Below are 16,702 nucleotides of genomic sequence, written 5' to 3' on the forward strand. Positions count from 1 at the left end.
TACTTTGTGTGTCTTGGATCTGTCAAATACAAACAGCTCAGAACACCATCAACAGATTGCTGTGCAGGTTTAACAGACAACTTTAAAGTTGGGCAGCATGTCATTACCGAGTAAATCAGTGCTCCAATTAATCAAAAATTTTGGGGTACTTATATATAATTTCATCAAGAACTTGGAACAAAAAAAATTTTTGATTGGTTGATGATGGTGTCAGAATACATAAATCTTATAAGAGAGCAGGATGTGCTCAAACATTATCACAAATAGAAAAGTAGATTCAGCTGGCCTTTGAAGGCGACGGGCATTCCACCCTAGAACCATGGCCCAACTTGTCCATAATCTGGTAGAGAAGGCTCCAATGATGGTAAATGCTGCTGTGACTTACTGGAAGCCTCGATTGGCCACATTTTGGCATTATGCCAAGGTACAGCTGGTTCCTCCAACCCCTGCTGAGATCCCTACAGCTATTCAGAGCCTGAAAAAATAGTTAATAGTGCTCAAACTGGTCGCTTCAAACAGCTCACAGTTAAGGAAGCTCTGCTGAATGGTTTGGTGGCCACTGAGGTGTGGATGTGGTTTTATATTGGCGAGATCACAGGCAAGCGTGGCATCATTGGCTATGATGTTTGAAGACCAATCTTTAACATCTGATTATATTTTCTTTGCTATTTGAGTGTTCTTGGACCATGTGTAAATCAGACTGCTATCTGAATAAAATAATGTATGGAGAAAAAAAAGAATAGAAAAATAGAAACTTCCCTAAGACAATACAAGATCAGTGAGGCATCCTTATAAGACCTCTGGAGTCTTAGAAACAGGACATGTTCATTAATCTTCACTTGTTTTCTGAAAGACCAAGTTCCAAGTGTTTCGGTGAGTGTGATCACCTAAGTACAATTATGTGAAATTAGATAAGCTGCTTCTAAAGTTTGGTTACAGCCAACATGTGTACTACTGTTTCATGAGAAACTATTTGTTCTGTAAGCCTTCACCTGAAGTACAATAAAATATAAATAAAGAATAAAATAAAATAAAGTTTGGTTACAGCATAAGGCATAACTGTAGGCTTCAGAAGTTACATAAACGTGACTATGCAGCACGTAGGTTTCTCACATTTAATAAGATGGCCTTTAGTGTCACGGGTGAGAGAGCTCTCTCTGTTTTCATAAAGCAAAACGTGTGATTTTATTTCACAGAGCAGAAAAGAAGGTCCAGTCGTTGCCCTCACAGAGTGCATCGTCTAAAAGGAGAGACAGACACCTAACAGGATGTAGCCAGAGTCCCCCAAAGGAGTCACCTGTGCACCCTAATAGCCTCTGCGAAGAGTAATGAGGCTATGATGAGTGGGCCCTGGGACACTAGAAGGAGCACTCTCCAACAAGGTTGGCAACAAGCTTTTATCCCCGGCCAGCTTCTAGAGAGACTAGAGTGGCCTATTGTCCTGATTTGCCCTGGGCTCTCCTAGTTTTATCACTGAGAGTCCTGTTTCACAAGAAATCCCTCAGTTCTGGGAAACCCAGGACTGTTGATCACGCTAGGACAGAGAGACACTGATTAGTTTCCTTGGAGGTAGAAGGGCATCGAGGTCCCTGGACTCGGTCCCGAAGCATCATTCATTTCCCTTTGGGGTGTGACAGTCAATGGTGGCCCTCATAGACTTTCTGACCCATCCCTGAGGAACTGAATCCAAGTTTCTTGAGCATGTGGAAGACTGATAAACGGAGTTCTAATCTTGGGCTCATTGCAAGACGAGAAAGTGTAAGAAGTGATGGTGGTGAAAGAGCCTGTGATTGCATCCTCAGCAGCCACTCCTGAGGCCAAACCCAGAATGAGGAGAAGCAGCAGCCTGACCGGATGAAGGCCATCAGGTGATGGAGCTCAGAGCAGCAGTGGCTCTGAATCAAGAACAATAGATTGACCCACTAGCAAAGGGACAATGGGAGCCTCTGAGCTCTGTGCCCTGTGGCCCACCTGCTCCTTTCCCCGACAGCTGGGCAGGGTGAGAGGTGAGATTGGAGAACAATGAACACAGGGGAGGGGAGATGAGGCTCTGAAAGTATCCCTTTGTTTCCCCAGTCCTCCGAGGCAACAGTCTGTCTGAGGTTAAGGAAATCAGTTTTACATTTTTAAGCTGAGATCTTCCTGTTTAGTTTACCCTAAACCCAGAACCTGCAAAATTTCGTATGTGCAAGTATTTTCTCTAGAAGATAGCATTCATTAGGGTCTCAACATCGTTCAAGAGCTGGAATACTACATCAGGCAACACTAGACTAAAAGACTTCTAAGGTCCCTGTTCTCACAGTTTGTTTGATTCTTTGACGATATCCGAGATAACTGATTTTACAAAGGAAGTATCAGAGTCCAAAAAGCCCAAGAAATTTCCCTTTCAGAAGCATACTAAATACTAACACTGGGAAATACAAAACAGTTTTCTCTGTTGTGAATGGAACCCATTGGTCACTTTTTTTCAAATTACAATGTTGACATGTATTTGGTAACGGCAGTCCTGGGGCCGTTTGGAACAAATGAGGTACTACTGGACAGGGACAGGATATAAAGAGAACAGAACACACCCTTCCAGGTATATGTTCCAAGCTTCAGACGATAGGGCCAAAAAAACAATTTGGTCAAACTGGCTGAAAGCAAGGTGGTTAAAGTGGAAATCTGGCCAAAGAACAACTTGGTTCAAAATGAATATTGTTTACTTTTTACTTGACACACCACTTTGCACTGTTAAACATTTTCACAAAAAGCACATGTCTGTATTACAGAATGTAATATAGGAATGCTCCTTAGAAGCAAGGATGGCAAGACTTTGACTTCTTACTTTGGACATGTCATCAGAAAAGACCAACTGCTAGAAAAGGACATCATGGTTGGTAAAATAGAGGGTCAGCAAAACAGAGGGACAGTCTCAATGAGATGCATTGGCAGAACAGCCAAAACGACGCAAACATACCAATGATCATGACGACGGCGCGGGACTGGGCAAGTGTTGTCTTCCCTTATACATAACGTTGCTACGAGTCGGACCTGACTCCAGGGCGCCTGACAACATTTAACTTGTATCATTTTACCAAAAGGAGATAATGGTTTTCTGTGCTGGTGACTGTGGAAAGGTGATGGAGTCCATATTACCACTTCCTGCTCCCCACAGGTCAGGACCTTCCTGAGAGCTGGACTGCCTCAGGAAGCTGGAGGCCAGCAGTGAAAGGTTAAGGGCTGCTGAGAGCCTTTCAGATTCTTGACAAAGCAACTGCTGGGGTAAAAACCTACAAAAAAAGTAGCTGGGGAAGATCTTATTCATGTGTAGTGGCAAGTATTTATTACTGTGTATTATATGTGCAAGAGGCCCTGGTGGTGCAGTGGTTAAGAGCTCACGCTGCTTACCAAAAGGTCAGCAGTTCAAATTCCCCAGCCGCTCCTTGGAAACCCTATGGGGCAGTTCTACTCTGTCCTATAGGGTCATTGTGAGTTGCAATCTACTCAAGAGCAACGGGTTTGGTGTATGTGCAAGGGATCCTGGTGGCAAAAGTGCTTACGAGCTCGGCTGCTAACTGAAAGGTAGTTTGTTCCAAGCGACCCAGTGGTTCTGCGGGAGAAGGACCTGGCAATCTGTTTGCATAAAGATGACAGCCTAAGAAATCCTATGGGGCAGTTCTACTCTGTACTACAGGGTTGCTATGAGTTGCAAAGCGACTTGATGGCCCCTAGCAACATTGTATGGGCAGTCTTTAACGACCAGATTTTCTAGGGAGGGAACTCTGGGCAGGAAACTCAGTTTATTCCATTAACAAATACTTTCCGCCGAATTCTGAGTTGTTTTTCATGTCACTGTTTCTTAATAGTGATTCATAAAACGTAAGTAGGGGTAAAAGTATTGCAGACGCTACCTCAGGCTGCTTGGAGTTTCGAGGGAAATAATTAAAATGAAACGTCAAAGTCAACGCTGAGAACAGCAGACGTTTGGAGAAGGAGGCGAGGCCGAGCTTAGGACCTTGCGACTCAGAATTCGGCAGCCAGCCTCCCCACCTCCACCCACCCAACACCGCGCTGCCCGAGCGCCCGCCCGGCCAGACTCCCTGCGCAGCCGTGACGTCACCGCGTCGGGGCGGGGCTGCCTCCCCGATCTGGCGGAGGGGGCGGGACGGGGCGTGGCCAGGGCGGCGGCCGGCCACTGAGGTGCGGGGGTGGATAGCGCTCTCGCCGGCTCGCTCAGTGGCAAGGCGGCAGCCGCAAGGAGCGTGCGGAGTCGGCATGTCTGGGCTGCCAGGCGTCCCGGAGCAGACACGTCCAGAGCAGGGCGCGCCAGACCCGCTGCGCGCAGGCTTCGTGGTGGGGCTGGACGTGGGCAGCTCGGTGATCCGCTGCCACGTCTATGACCAGGAGGCGCGGATCCGGGGCTCCAGCGCGCAGAAGGTGACCGGGGACCGGGCGTCGGGGAGGCGAGCGGGCAGGTCTGCCTCAACCGGAACGGACGCGGCGCAGCCGGACCGGACGGATTCCTGGGTTCCCTGCCCGGGCCAGGCTGGACCTACACGCCCTTCCCGCCCGGCTGAGGGCAGGAAGGGCCCCGCATGTGTCCCGGGGCCGCACACTCGCACCTTGTCACCTGGGCAGTCACCTGTCAGGCCTGACCTGGGTGGGACAGGGGTGGCTCTCAGGACAAGGCAGGCTGCGCGGATTTAGCCAGAGCATGCTTCGTGACTTGCTTGGTTTTTTCTGCACTTCCTTGATAAACCTCCAACCCCACCTCTATTTACATTTTCATTTTTCAGATGTTCATAGAACTTAAATGTATTGTCTGTTCCTCAGTTGTCATTACTAACTACTCATCAAAATGCTGGTTCCTCTCAGGAGCAAGAGATTCTTGTGTAGACTAGAGGTAGTGAGCAAGTTTTGAAGGCTGTCTGTCCTGTCGTTTCATTTCCCCTTTCCATCTTTCCGAATTCATAATGGTATCTTTTTCAGGTTTGCGAAACCTACCAAGTCATTGGTTTGTTATTAGTAAAGCCCTGAACTGTTAATAATATTGATCAGCAGCCAACCGATTGGTAAATCGTTCTTGAAGAGTTAATTTGTAACACAGTTGTCAGCACACAGTTCTGTTTATTCGATAGTTGTCGTTAGGTGCCATCCAGTTGATTCTGACTTATGGTGACCCCATGTGACAGAGTAGAACTGCCCCACAGGGTTTTCTTGGGAAGCAGATCGCCAGGTCTTTTCTCCCCAGGAGCCGCTGGTTGGGTTCAAACCGCTGGCTTTTAGATTAGCAGCAGATCGCTTAACCATTTGCGCCATTAGGGCTCCTTTTGGATAATAGTGTTCTTATTTACTCTTCTTTCCAATACCAGCATCTTTTTATGTTAGAAGAGTTAGGGAGGACAGGAGCCATAAGTTACATAGGTCATTCCCAGCACTGGACTCCTCATTTCTTGATGTCCTACTGTTCTTCCCATCTGTGTTTCCAGCCAGGGTACAAGTAAATAGTGACTGCTTTGATCATTTGTTCTGAGTATGCAGCAGACTTCCATTCGGGTTTTAGGACCAGGACAGTAAGCTGGAGCTGCAGCAGCTCCCTGTCCCGTCTCTGGTAGCTATGCAGGAACATTGTCTGCTCACCTGGGTTCCCTGTGCCCACCTTAGAAGACAGATAAAAGGCAGACACTGTCATTCAGAGAATCTGTGCTCCTTCTCTTTGTGTTAGTCTTTATCACAAACGCGATGTATTTTCACACCAGCCTCTCCTAACAACTTTAGACACAAAGTACTTTTGTTTTAAGCAGTGTTTGGTTTTTTGTTTTTTTAAGGAATTGAAATATTTTGAACCAAAGAGAGAAAAAAAATTGTTTGAAGATGCAAAGTTTCATAGTTGCTACATAATTTGGGGTGAATCATTAGTCTTTTAGAGATGAGGTACGGATTTCAAAGATGAATCAAGATTATCAGCAGTGGCAGGAAGCTGGTGTGATTTGTTCAGATTCTAAGCTGTGGAAGGGTATCTGGGAAAAATATGTGAATAAATAAAAATACAAAAAGTCCCTGCCCTCAAATGATAAAGGAGTTTATAGATAAAGGAGTTTACAGCAGTGCTTCTCGAAGTGTGATTCCTAGGCTGCTGGGTTGAGATAAATTAACAAAAATTAAGTGCTTAGAAACTTGCGTAGCAATTTGGCAGAGTAATTTTATGTTGGTTGTATCTAATAATATAGCATGGGATTTTATTTTGTATGTCTTTTTTTTTCCATTTTCTTTCTCTAGGAACTTGTTTTAATTATATCTTTAAAATTGTTGGTCCACAATGAATTAGAAATTGTAAAAAAAAAACCTGGTCGTCCACTTCAGATAGCTGAGTTCCTTAGGGGAGAGGCTCTCACTGGTCTACATGACTACTCAGCATCTGCTTTATTACCTCATAGGTGCTGAATAAATAATGACTGAATGACAGTTAAAGCATTAGAAATTCAGTTTGCTTCATGGGGCCCTATGGATTAGACACTGAACTTGATTGTGTTTCTTTTCTCAAGGGAAAAATCACAGCTCTGCTGGAAAGAATGTATAAGAGAAACCTAAAACCTCTTACTATAGGATTTGCTTGATGTTGCTAAATAAATGGCTTTGAAAAGAAAAGAAAAATAAAAAAGTGATCACCCTTAGGGACAAGAACAAAATAGGCTTGTAGTTAAAATTGAAATCCCAAACACGAACTCTTACATTAGGGGGTGTATGTTAGGCTTCTCAGAAGACTACAGTTTTTTTTCTTGTGTCATTTATTTTTTACGTTTAACAGCAGACATAAATTTTTAGCTTTTTAAAAATAATTTGTATTTTTTAACTATTTCTTCAAACTCTTAAATATTGGTGTTAAATACTAGAATAGTATTCAGTGTTGGAAATCCTACTAGTGAATATTTGGTATTTTTAGTTTTTAAAAATGAAGAAGGTTTATCATGTTCCCCAAGTGGAACATGAAGTTATTGTGAGAAACTATAAAAATGATACCATCCTGGTTGGAAGAACAGAACAGACAGGCCACTCCAAAGAGAACAGGGCAATCTTCAATACTGTGTGCCCTCTGTACATTCCTGAAAAACAGGCTATCTGGTTGTCTTTTGTTTTAACCAACAAAACAAATTTTCTTCTTAACTTTGATTATCATCTTGATCTAACTGTGGTTTAATCTTCCTTCCGTAGAGAAACAGGTTTCACTATTGTGGCATGTTTGGGGATAGTGAGCTGGCCTGTTTGGTAGAGAGAGGGGAAGTGGCCCTGGAAAAGTGTGGGCACCATCTTTTTATGTTAGGACTGTTAGGGAGAACAGCAGCCGTCAGTTACAGAAACCGTTCCCAGCAACGTCGAACTCACTCTCTTTCTCGGTGTTGCCATCAAGTCTGAAGGTTTGTAAGTTTGAAGCGATGATATTTACACTGAGCATTTTTTGGGGGGTGGGGAAAGAGTTATTACAGTTTTCTTGAAAAAAAGTCTTGCATGGAAATGACAGAAATATTATTTGGTGAAAGGGGAATGGATTTCAATCTGTTCCTGATGAGCTCACTGGGGAATAATAGGTTCTTTCTTCACATCATCGTGTGTCACCCTTCTGCTCCCCACATTGTCACTGTTTCCTCAGAGCCCCTATTTTTTTTTATTGTGCATCAGATGAAGGTTTGCAGAGCAAATTGGTTTCTCATTAAACAATTAATACACATATTGTTTTGTGACATTAGTTGTCAACCCAAGAAGTGTCAAAACTCTCCCCTTCTCTACTTTGGGTTCCCCATTACCAGCTTTCCTGTCCCCTCCTGCCTTCTCGTCCTTGCCCCTGGGCTGTTGTGCCTGTTTTGTCTCATTTTGTTTATGGACCTGTCTAATCTTTGGCTGAAGGGTGAACCTCGGGAGTGACTTCAGTAATGAGTTAAAAGGGTGCCTGGGGGCCACACTCCTGCAGTTTCTCCGGTCTCAGACCAGTAAGTCTGCTCTTTTTTTGTGAGTTTGAATTTTGTTCTACATTTTTCTTCAGCTCTATCCAGGACCCTCTATTGTGATCCCTGTTAGAGCAGTCAGTGGTGGTAGCCAGGCACCATCTAATTATGCTGGACTCAGTCTAGAGGTGGAGGCTGTGGTAGTAGTGGTCCATTAGTCCTTTGGACTAATCTTTCCCTTGTACCTTTGGTTTTTTTCATTCTCCCTTCCTCCAGGTAGGGTGGGACCAGTGGGGTATCTTAGATGGCTGCTCACAAGCTTTTAAGACCCCAGACACTACTCACTATAGTAGGATGTAGAATATTTTCTTTATAAACTGTGTTATGCTGATTGAGCTAGATGTCCCCCAAGACCATGGTCCCCAGCCCTCAGCCCAGTAATTCGGTACCTTAGGGAGTTTGGATGTGTCTGTGGAGCTTCCATGATCTTGCCTTGCACAAGTTGTGTTGGCTTCCCCAGTATTGTGTACTGTCTTACCCTTCACCAAAGTTACCACTTATCTGTTGTCTATTTAGTGTTTTTCCCTCTCCACATCTACCCTTCCTCATAACCATCAAAGATTGTTTCTTTTTGTGTGTAAACCTTTTCATGAGTTTTTATAATCGTGGTCTCATACAATATTTGTCCTTTTGTGATTGACTTATTTTAGTCAGCATAATGCCCTCCAGATTAATCCATGTTATGAGATGTTTTGCAGATTCATCATTGTTCTTTATCATTGTGTAGTATTCCATTGTGTGTATGTACCATAGTTTGTTTATCCATTCGTCTGTTGACGGGCATCTAGGTTGTTTCCATCTTTTTTGCTATTGTGAATAATGCTGCAGTGAACATGGGTGTGCATATGTCTATTCGTGTGACAGCTCTTATTTCTCTAGAATATACTTCTAGGAGTGGGATTGCTGGATCACATGGTATTTCTATTTCTAGCTTTCTAAGGAAGCGCTGTATCATTTTCCAGAATGGTTGTACCATTTTACATTCCCAGCAGCAGTGCCTAACAGTTCCAGTCTCCCCTCAGCCTCTCCAACATTTGTTATTTTCTGTTTTTTTGATTTATGCCAGTAATGTCGAGATGGGATGGTACCTCGTTGTAGTTTTGTTGTTGTACTTTAGATGAAGGTTTACAGAACAAACTAGTTTCTAATTCAGCAGTTAGTACACACATTGTTTCATGACTTTGGTTAACAACTCCACGGCATGTCAACACTTCCCTTTCTCGACCTTGAGTTCCCTATTACTAGCTTTCCTGACCCCTCCTGCCTTCTAGTCCTTGTCCCTGGGCTGTTATGCCCCTTTAGTCTCATTTTGTTTTATGGGCCTGTCTAACCTTTAACTGAAGGGTGAACCTCGGGAGTGATTTCATTACTGAGCTAAAAGGGTGTCTGGGGGCCATACTCTTGAGGTTTCTGCAGTCTCTGTCAGGTCAGTAAGTCTGGTCTTTTTACGTGAGTTAGAATTTTGTTCTGCACTTTTCTCCAGCTCTGTCCGGGACCCTCTGTTTTGATCCCAGTCAGAGCAGTCAGTGGTGGTAGCCAGGCACCATCTAATTGTACTGGACTCAGTCTGTTGGAGGCTGTGGTAGTAGTGGTCCATTAGTCCTTTGGACTAACCTCTCCCTTGTATCTTGTTTTCTTCATTCTCCTTTGCTCCCAAAGGGGTGAGACCATCATTGTAGTTTTGATTTGTGTTTCTCTAATGACTAGTGATTGGGAGCATATCCTCATTTGTCTGTTAGCTGCCTGAATGTCTTTGGTGAAGTATCTGTTCATATCCTTTGTCTATTTTTTAATTGGATTATTTGCTTTTTATTGTAGAGATGTTGGATTTTCCTATAGATTTCAGAGATTAGACCTTTGTCAGATTTGTCATAGCCCAAATTTTTTTGCCAGTCTGTAGGTTCTCTTTTTACTCTTTTGGTGAAGTCTTTTGATAAGCGTAAGAGAGCTCCTTTTTTATTCTTTTATTCTGACCATTTCTTGCATGTTAGAAATTTTCCTTAAATGGTGATCTTGGTTATCTGTTCATATTTTCAGTACCATGTCTCACCAAAATACTCAGCTGTACCTGGTATTTGCAAGCACAGAACTCCTCTGGTTCAGTGCTTCCATAGAGTAAACCTCTTACCCTCTGCCAGGTTCATTGAGGGACAGTGATCTGGCTGCAGGGACTAGAGGGAAAGAACTGAGGATCCTTATAAAGACTTTGCACCAGTGTTTTGTCAGCTGCATCTGCCATCCCAGCCCTGGGAGGTACTTGGTGTCTCCAGGGTTCTAGCCTAGAATATCTGCTCTCTGCTTATGGGTGTTGCTCTGATCATTTGTTCATATTGTCATTCATTCATTCACTTATATTCATAGAGTACCTAAGAAGGCCTGGTTGCACAATGGGTAAGCACTGGGCTGCTAACTGAAAGGTCGGCAGTTCTAACCTACTAGCTGTTCTGTGGGAGAAAAGACCTGGTGATCTGCTCACATAAAGATTTCAGCCTAGGAAACCCTATGGGGCAGTTCTACTCTGTCCTGTAGGGTTGTTATGAGTCGGAATCAAATCGACAGCACAGAACAACAAGACAAAAGAGTGAACAAATCATCTTAGAAATATAACCAGAATGCTCCTTAGAAGCGAGGATGGTGACAGTTCGACTCGCTTACCTTGGAAACCTCATCGGGAAAGACAAATAGGTAGAATAGGATATCATGTTTGGTAAAGTGGAGGGCCAATGAAAATGAGGGAACCCCTCAATGAGATGGATTGACACAATAGCCGCACAGTGGACTCAGACATACCAAAGATCATGAGTATGGCACAGGGCTGGGCAGCGTTTCCTTCTGTTATATATGAGGTTGCCATCATTTTAGCCTGAAGCCGTAAGTTCTTATTTATTTATTTTTATTGTGCTTTAGGTGAAAGTTTACAAAGCAAATTAGTTTCTCATTAATCAGTTAATACACAAATTGTTTTGCAACATTGGTTGCCAACTCATGATGTGTCAACACTCTCCCCTTCTCTACCTCGGGCTACCCATTTCCATTCGTCCAGTTTTTCTGTCCCTTCCTGCCCTCTTGTCTTTGCTTTTGGGCTGGTGTGCCCATTTAGTCTCGTATACATGATTGAACTATGAAGCACGTTCCTCACACATGTTATTGTTTGTTCTATAGATCTTATTTATTTTTTTAAATTAACGTATAGTAAAATTGACTTTTTTCTGGTGTACAGTTCTGAGTTTTAACACTTATATAAAACCATTGCTGTTGAGTTGATTCTGACTTGTAGCAACCCTATAGGACAGAGTAGAACTGCCCCACAGGGTTTCCAAGGCTGTGAATCTTTACCAAAGCAGACTGCCACATCTTTCTCCTGTGGAGAAGCTGGAACACATATATAAGATTAGCTCAAAAAACTCCCTTGTGATTCCCCTTTGTAGTTATACCCTCCCCCCATACCTAACCCTTGGTGATGACTGATCTATTCTCCGTGACTGTACTTTTGTTTTTCTGAGAATGTCATAATAATGGAGTCATACAATATGTAGTCTTTTGAGACTGGCTTCTTTTCAGCATAATGCCTTTGAGATTTGTCCATGTTGTTGTGTTTATCAATAGTTTCTTCCTTTTTTTTTTCCTGAGTAGTATTCCATTGTATGGATATACCGTATTCAATCATCTGTTGAAATACATTTGAACTGTTACCAGTTTCAGGGAATCATGAATGAGTAGAGCTGCTATCAACTTTCATGTACAGGTTTTAATGTGAAGAAGTTTTTGTTTCTCTAGGGTAAGTACGTAAGAGTGGGATTGCTGGGTCATATGATAAGTGAATGTTTAATTAAATAAGGAATTGCCAAACTTTTTCCAGAGTGGCTGTACCATTTTGCATTCCCATCGGCAAGGTATAAGAATTCCAGTTGCAAATTATGGTACATACATACAGTGGAATACTATGCAACAATAAAGAATAATGATGAATCCTTGAAATATCTCACAGCATGGATGAATCTTGAGGGCATTATGCTGAGAAAAATAAGTCAATCACAAAAGGACAACTATTGTATGAGACCATTATTATAAACACTCATGAAAAGGTTTACACATAGAAGAAAACAAACTGATGGTTATGAGAGAGGGAGGGAGTGTGGAGGCGAAATAACTAACTAGGTAGTAGACAAGTGTTTACTTTGGTGAAGGGAAAGACAACACACAATATAGGGAAAGTCAGCACAGCTTGACCAAGGCAAAGTCATAGAAGCTTCCTAGACACATCCAAACACCTTGAGGGACTGAGTTACTGGGACTGAGGGCTGGGGACCATAGTTTCAGGGGACAACTAGGTCAATTGGCATAATGTACTTTATAAAGAAAATGTTCTACATCCTACTTTGGTGAGTAGCATCTGGGGTCTTAAAAGCTTGCAAGAGACCATCTAAGATACATCTATTGTTCCCATCCCATCTGGAGCAAAGGAGAATGAAAAAAACCAAAGACACAAGGAAAATATTAATCCAAAGGACTAATAGACCACATGAACCACAGCCTTCACCAGTCTGAGCCCAGAAGAACTAGATGGTGCCTGGCTACCACCGACTGCTCTGACAGGGATCATAGTAGAGGGTCCCGGACAGAGTGGTAGAAAAATGTAGTACACAATTTAAATTCACACATACACAAAAGACCAGACTTACTGGTCTGACAGAGACTGGAGGAACCCCCGAGCCTATAACCCCTAGGGACCCTGCTAACTCAGAAGTAAAGCCACTCCCAAAGTCTACCTTTCAGCCAAAGATTAGACAGACCTGTAAAACAAACAATAGCACATGTGAGGGACATGCCTCCTAGTTCAATTAAGTATACAAGACCAAACGAGCAATACCTGCCCAAAAGCAAAAACGAGAAGGCAGAAAGGGACAGGAAAACTGGATGAATGGACACGGGGAACCCGAAGTAGAAAGGAGGAGAGTGCTGACACATGTGGGGATTGTAACCAACATCTCAAAGCAATTTATGTATAAATTTTTGAATGAGAAACTAATTTGCACTATGTACTTCACCTAAGGCACAATTAAAAAAAAAAAAAAAAAAAAGAGTTCCACTTTTCCCACATCCATGCTATCACTTGGTATTGTTAGCATTTTTTTTTTTTTATGTATGATTTCTAATAAATGTAGTGGTGTCTCATCATGGCTTTAATTTGCGTTTACCTAATTGTCATAGGGTCGCTATGAGTCGGAATCGACTAGACGGCAACAGATTTTTTTTTTAATTGCTAATGATGTTGAATATCATCATGTGCATTTGGTGCAGTGGTTAAAGCACCATCAACTGCTAACCAAAAGGTCAGCGGTTGGAAACCGCCAGGGATTCCAACTCATAGTGACCCTATAGGACAGAGTAGAACTGCCCCATAGGGTTTTCAGGGAGTGGCTAGTAGATTTGAACTACTGACCTTTTGGTTAGCAGCCGTAGCTCTTAACCACTGCGCCACCATGGCTCCTTCATGCCAACAGTACACTATTTTAAGAACCATAGCGTTATTGGTTTTCAATATTGTTTTGGCTATTCTAGTTCTTTTGCCTTATCATAAAAGTTTTAGAATCATCTTGTGTCTATCTATAAAAAAATCCTATTTGAATTTTGATGTAGAATTCTGGGATGACATCTCTTTTAGCACTTTAAAATTATTGAGCTACTTCCTTCTGGCCTTCATGGTTCTGATGATAAATTCAGTTGTTCAAATTATTGTGCCTGTACTATGTGGTTTAAAGTCAGGAAAGGTGTGCGTCAGGGTTGTATCCTTTCATCATACTTATTCAATCTGTATGCTGAGCAAATAATCCGAGAAGCTGGACTATATGAGAAGAATGCGACATCAGAATTGGAGGAAGACTCATTAACAACCTGCCATATGCAGATGACACAACCTTGCTTGCTGAAAGTGAAGAGGACTTGAAGGACTTACTGATGAAGATCAAAGACCACAGCCTTCTGTATGGATTACACCTCAACATAAAGAAGACAAAAATCCTCACAACTGGGCCAATAAGCAACATTGTGATAAATGGAGAAAAGATTGACATTGTCAAGGTTTTCATTTTACTTGGATCCGCAACCATGGAAGCAGCAGTCAAGAAAGCAAAAGATGCATTGCGTTGGGCAAATCTGCTGCAAAAGACCTCTTTAAAGTGTTCAAAAGCAAAGATGTCACCTTGAAGACTAAGATGTGCCTGACCCAAGCCATAGTGTTTTTCATTTGCCTCATATGCATGCAAAAGCTGGACTATGAATAAGGAAGACCGAAGAAGAATTGACACCTTTGAATTGTGGTGTTGGCGAAGAATATTGATTGTACTACGGACTACCAGAAGAATATACAAATCTGTCTTGGAAGAAGTACAACCAGAATCTCCTAATGGCGAGACTACATCTCACATACTTTGGACACGTTATCAGGAGTGATCAGTCCCTGGAAAAGGACATCATGCTTGGTAAAGTAGAGGGTCAGCGAAAAAGAGGAAGACCCTCAAAGAGACAGATTGACACAGCGGCTGCAACAATAGGCTTAAGCATAATAATGATCGTGAGGATGGTGCAGGACCAGACAGGGTTTCATTCTGTTGTACATAGGGTTACCTGAGTTGGAACTGACTTGGCAGCACCTAACAACAACAACAACAATATATGTAGTAAGGAACCCTGGTGGCACAGCAGTTAAAGCGCTCAGTTGCTAACCAAAAGGTTGACAGTTTGAACCCACCAGCTGCTTCAAGGGAGACAGATGTGGCAGTCTGCTTCTGTAAAGATTTACAACCTCGGAAACCCTATGGGGCAGTTCTGCTCTGCCCTGTAGGGTCACTATGAGTCAGAATCAACTTGAAAGCAGTGGGTTTGGTTTTTTTGGTTTACATATGTAACGCTTTCAAATTTTTTTCTTTATCTTCACCTTTTAGCATTTTGATTATGATATGTCTGTGTCTGGAATGCTTTGGATTTATCCTATTTAGGGTTTTTTGAGCTTCTTGATTATATAGATTTTGAATGTTTCACCAAACGTGGAAAGTTTTGAAGCATTATTGCTTGAAGCATTTTTTTCTATACTGAACTCTTCTTCCTGGACTTTGATTACACAAATATTAGACCTTTTGCTATTGTCACACAGGTCCCCAAGGCTCTGTTCATTTTTAAAAATATTTTTCTCTCAGTCAGCTTAATTTCTGTGGCTCTATCTTTAAGTTTATTGACTTTTCCCATCATCTTCATTCTTCTTACTAGCAGCCCATCCAGTAAAACTTTAATTTTCATTATTGTATTTTTTAATTCTAAAATTTAAATTTGGTCCCTCTTTGTGTCTTCTGTCTCTTTGCTAAGACTATCTGTCTTTCCATTTGCTTCAAGAGTGTTCACCCTTACTTCTTAGAGCTTTTTTTATAATAGCTACTTTAATGCCTTTGTTAGATATTTGGGTCATCTTGGCATTGGTATCTATTAATTATCTTTTCCCATGTAAGTTGATATTTTTCTGGTCTGTCATATACCTTGTAATTTTGTGTTGTATCCTGGACATTTTAAATTTTATTTATTTTTTTATTGAGCTGAAGTTTGTGTAATGTAAAATTAACTATTTTCAAATGAGCAATTCAGTGCCATTTAGTTCACAGTGTTGTGCAACCACCACCTCTATCTAGTTCCAAAACATTTTCATTAGCCCAAAAGGACACCCTGTGCCCTTGAAGCAATTACTTCCGTGGTATCTTGGACACTATGATACTGTGTTATAAGACTCTGAGTCTTGTGTAAATTGTATGAAGAATGCTGATATTTTTCTTTTAGTAGGTAATTGATGCAGTTGGGCTCAGGCCACAAATTCTGACCGGTGTTCTTTGGATAATGATTTCATTGTCAGTTCTGTTTTTGAAATCTTTGCTGTGCTATTCAGATTTGTCCTGTGTGTGTGCCAGCCTGGGCAGTGGACTATCCCTTATTTCTGTTCTTAACATCTTTGGTGTGCTGTTTAGGATTACATCCATACAAGTACATCTTGTGGGTGAGCCTAGGAGTTCACACACAACTCTGTGAGGTTACTTTCCCAAGCTTCTCCATCTCTGAGATCTCCCTGATACTTTTTGGTTCCCTGAACCTCTGCTTTTTGCTCTCCACTCTGGCCAGAAATCTGGAGCTTCTGTTATCCCATTTTGAGGTCCACTTCCTGTAACTATGCTGAAATCTTAGGCCAGGCAGCGGAAGCACAGGAAAAGAAAAAAAGCCATGGAAGTCAACAACAAAAAGACAAACATCCCAATCAAAAAATGGTCAAAGGACTTGAATAGATATTTCTCCAAAGAAGATATGCAAATAGCCAATAAGCACAGGAAGAGATGCTCAAGATCATTAGCCATTAAGGAAATGCAGATGTAAACCACAATGAGATACTACTTCATACGCACTAAGATGGTTAGAAACAAAAAGTCAGATAATAACAAGTTTTGGCAAGGATGTGGAAAAATTACAAGCTCATACAATCCTGGTGGGAATGTAAAATGGTACAGCCACTGTGGAAAACAGGTTGGTGGTTCCTCAAGAAGTTAAATGTATTGGGGTCTTAAATGTCTGTGAGTGACCATCTAAGATACTCTACTGGTCTCACCCCTTCAGGAGCAAGGGAGAATGAAGAAAAATAAAGATACAAGGGAAAGATTAGTCCAAAGGACTAATGGACCACAACTACC

At 42.1% G+C, this 16,702-nt stretch overlaps 1 protein-coding gene and 1 pseudogene across 1 annotated transcript in view; both read left to right on the plus strand.

Annotated features, from left to right (window-relative positions):
* The first annotated feature begins 319 nt into the window (after window positions 1-319).
* LOC101342358 (ATP synthase subunit g, mitochondrial pseudogene) lies at window positions 320-762 on the plus strand (annotated as a pseudogene).
* A 3,463-nt stretch (window positions 763-4,225) lies between these two features.
* The window catches only part of GK5 (glycerol kinase 5), an 88,827-nt gene continuing 76,350 nt past the window's right edge, over window positions 4,226-16,702 (plus strand). The window contains exon 1 of the mRNA XM_004385096.2: window positions 4,226-4,419. Coding sequence (XP_004385153.2) covers window positions 4,258-4,419 — 162 coding nt within the window. The 5' untranslated portion in view covers window positions 4,226-4,257. The remainder of the gene's footprint in view (window positions 4,420-16,702) is intronic.

Source organism: Trichechus manatus, unplaced genomic scaffold (genome assembly GCF_000243295.1).
Source record: "Trichechus manatus latirostris isolate Lorelei unplaced genomic scaffold, TriManLat1.0 scaffold00132, whole genome shotgun sequence".
Taxonomy (NCBI): Eukaryota; Metazoa; Chordata; class Mammalia; order Sirenia; family Trichechidae; genus Trichechus; species Trichechus manatus.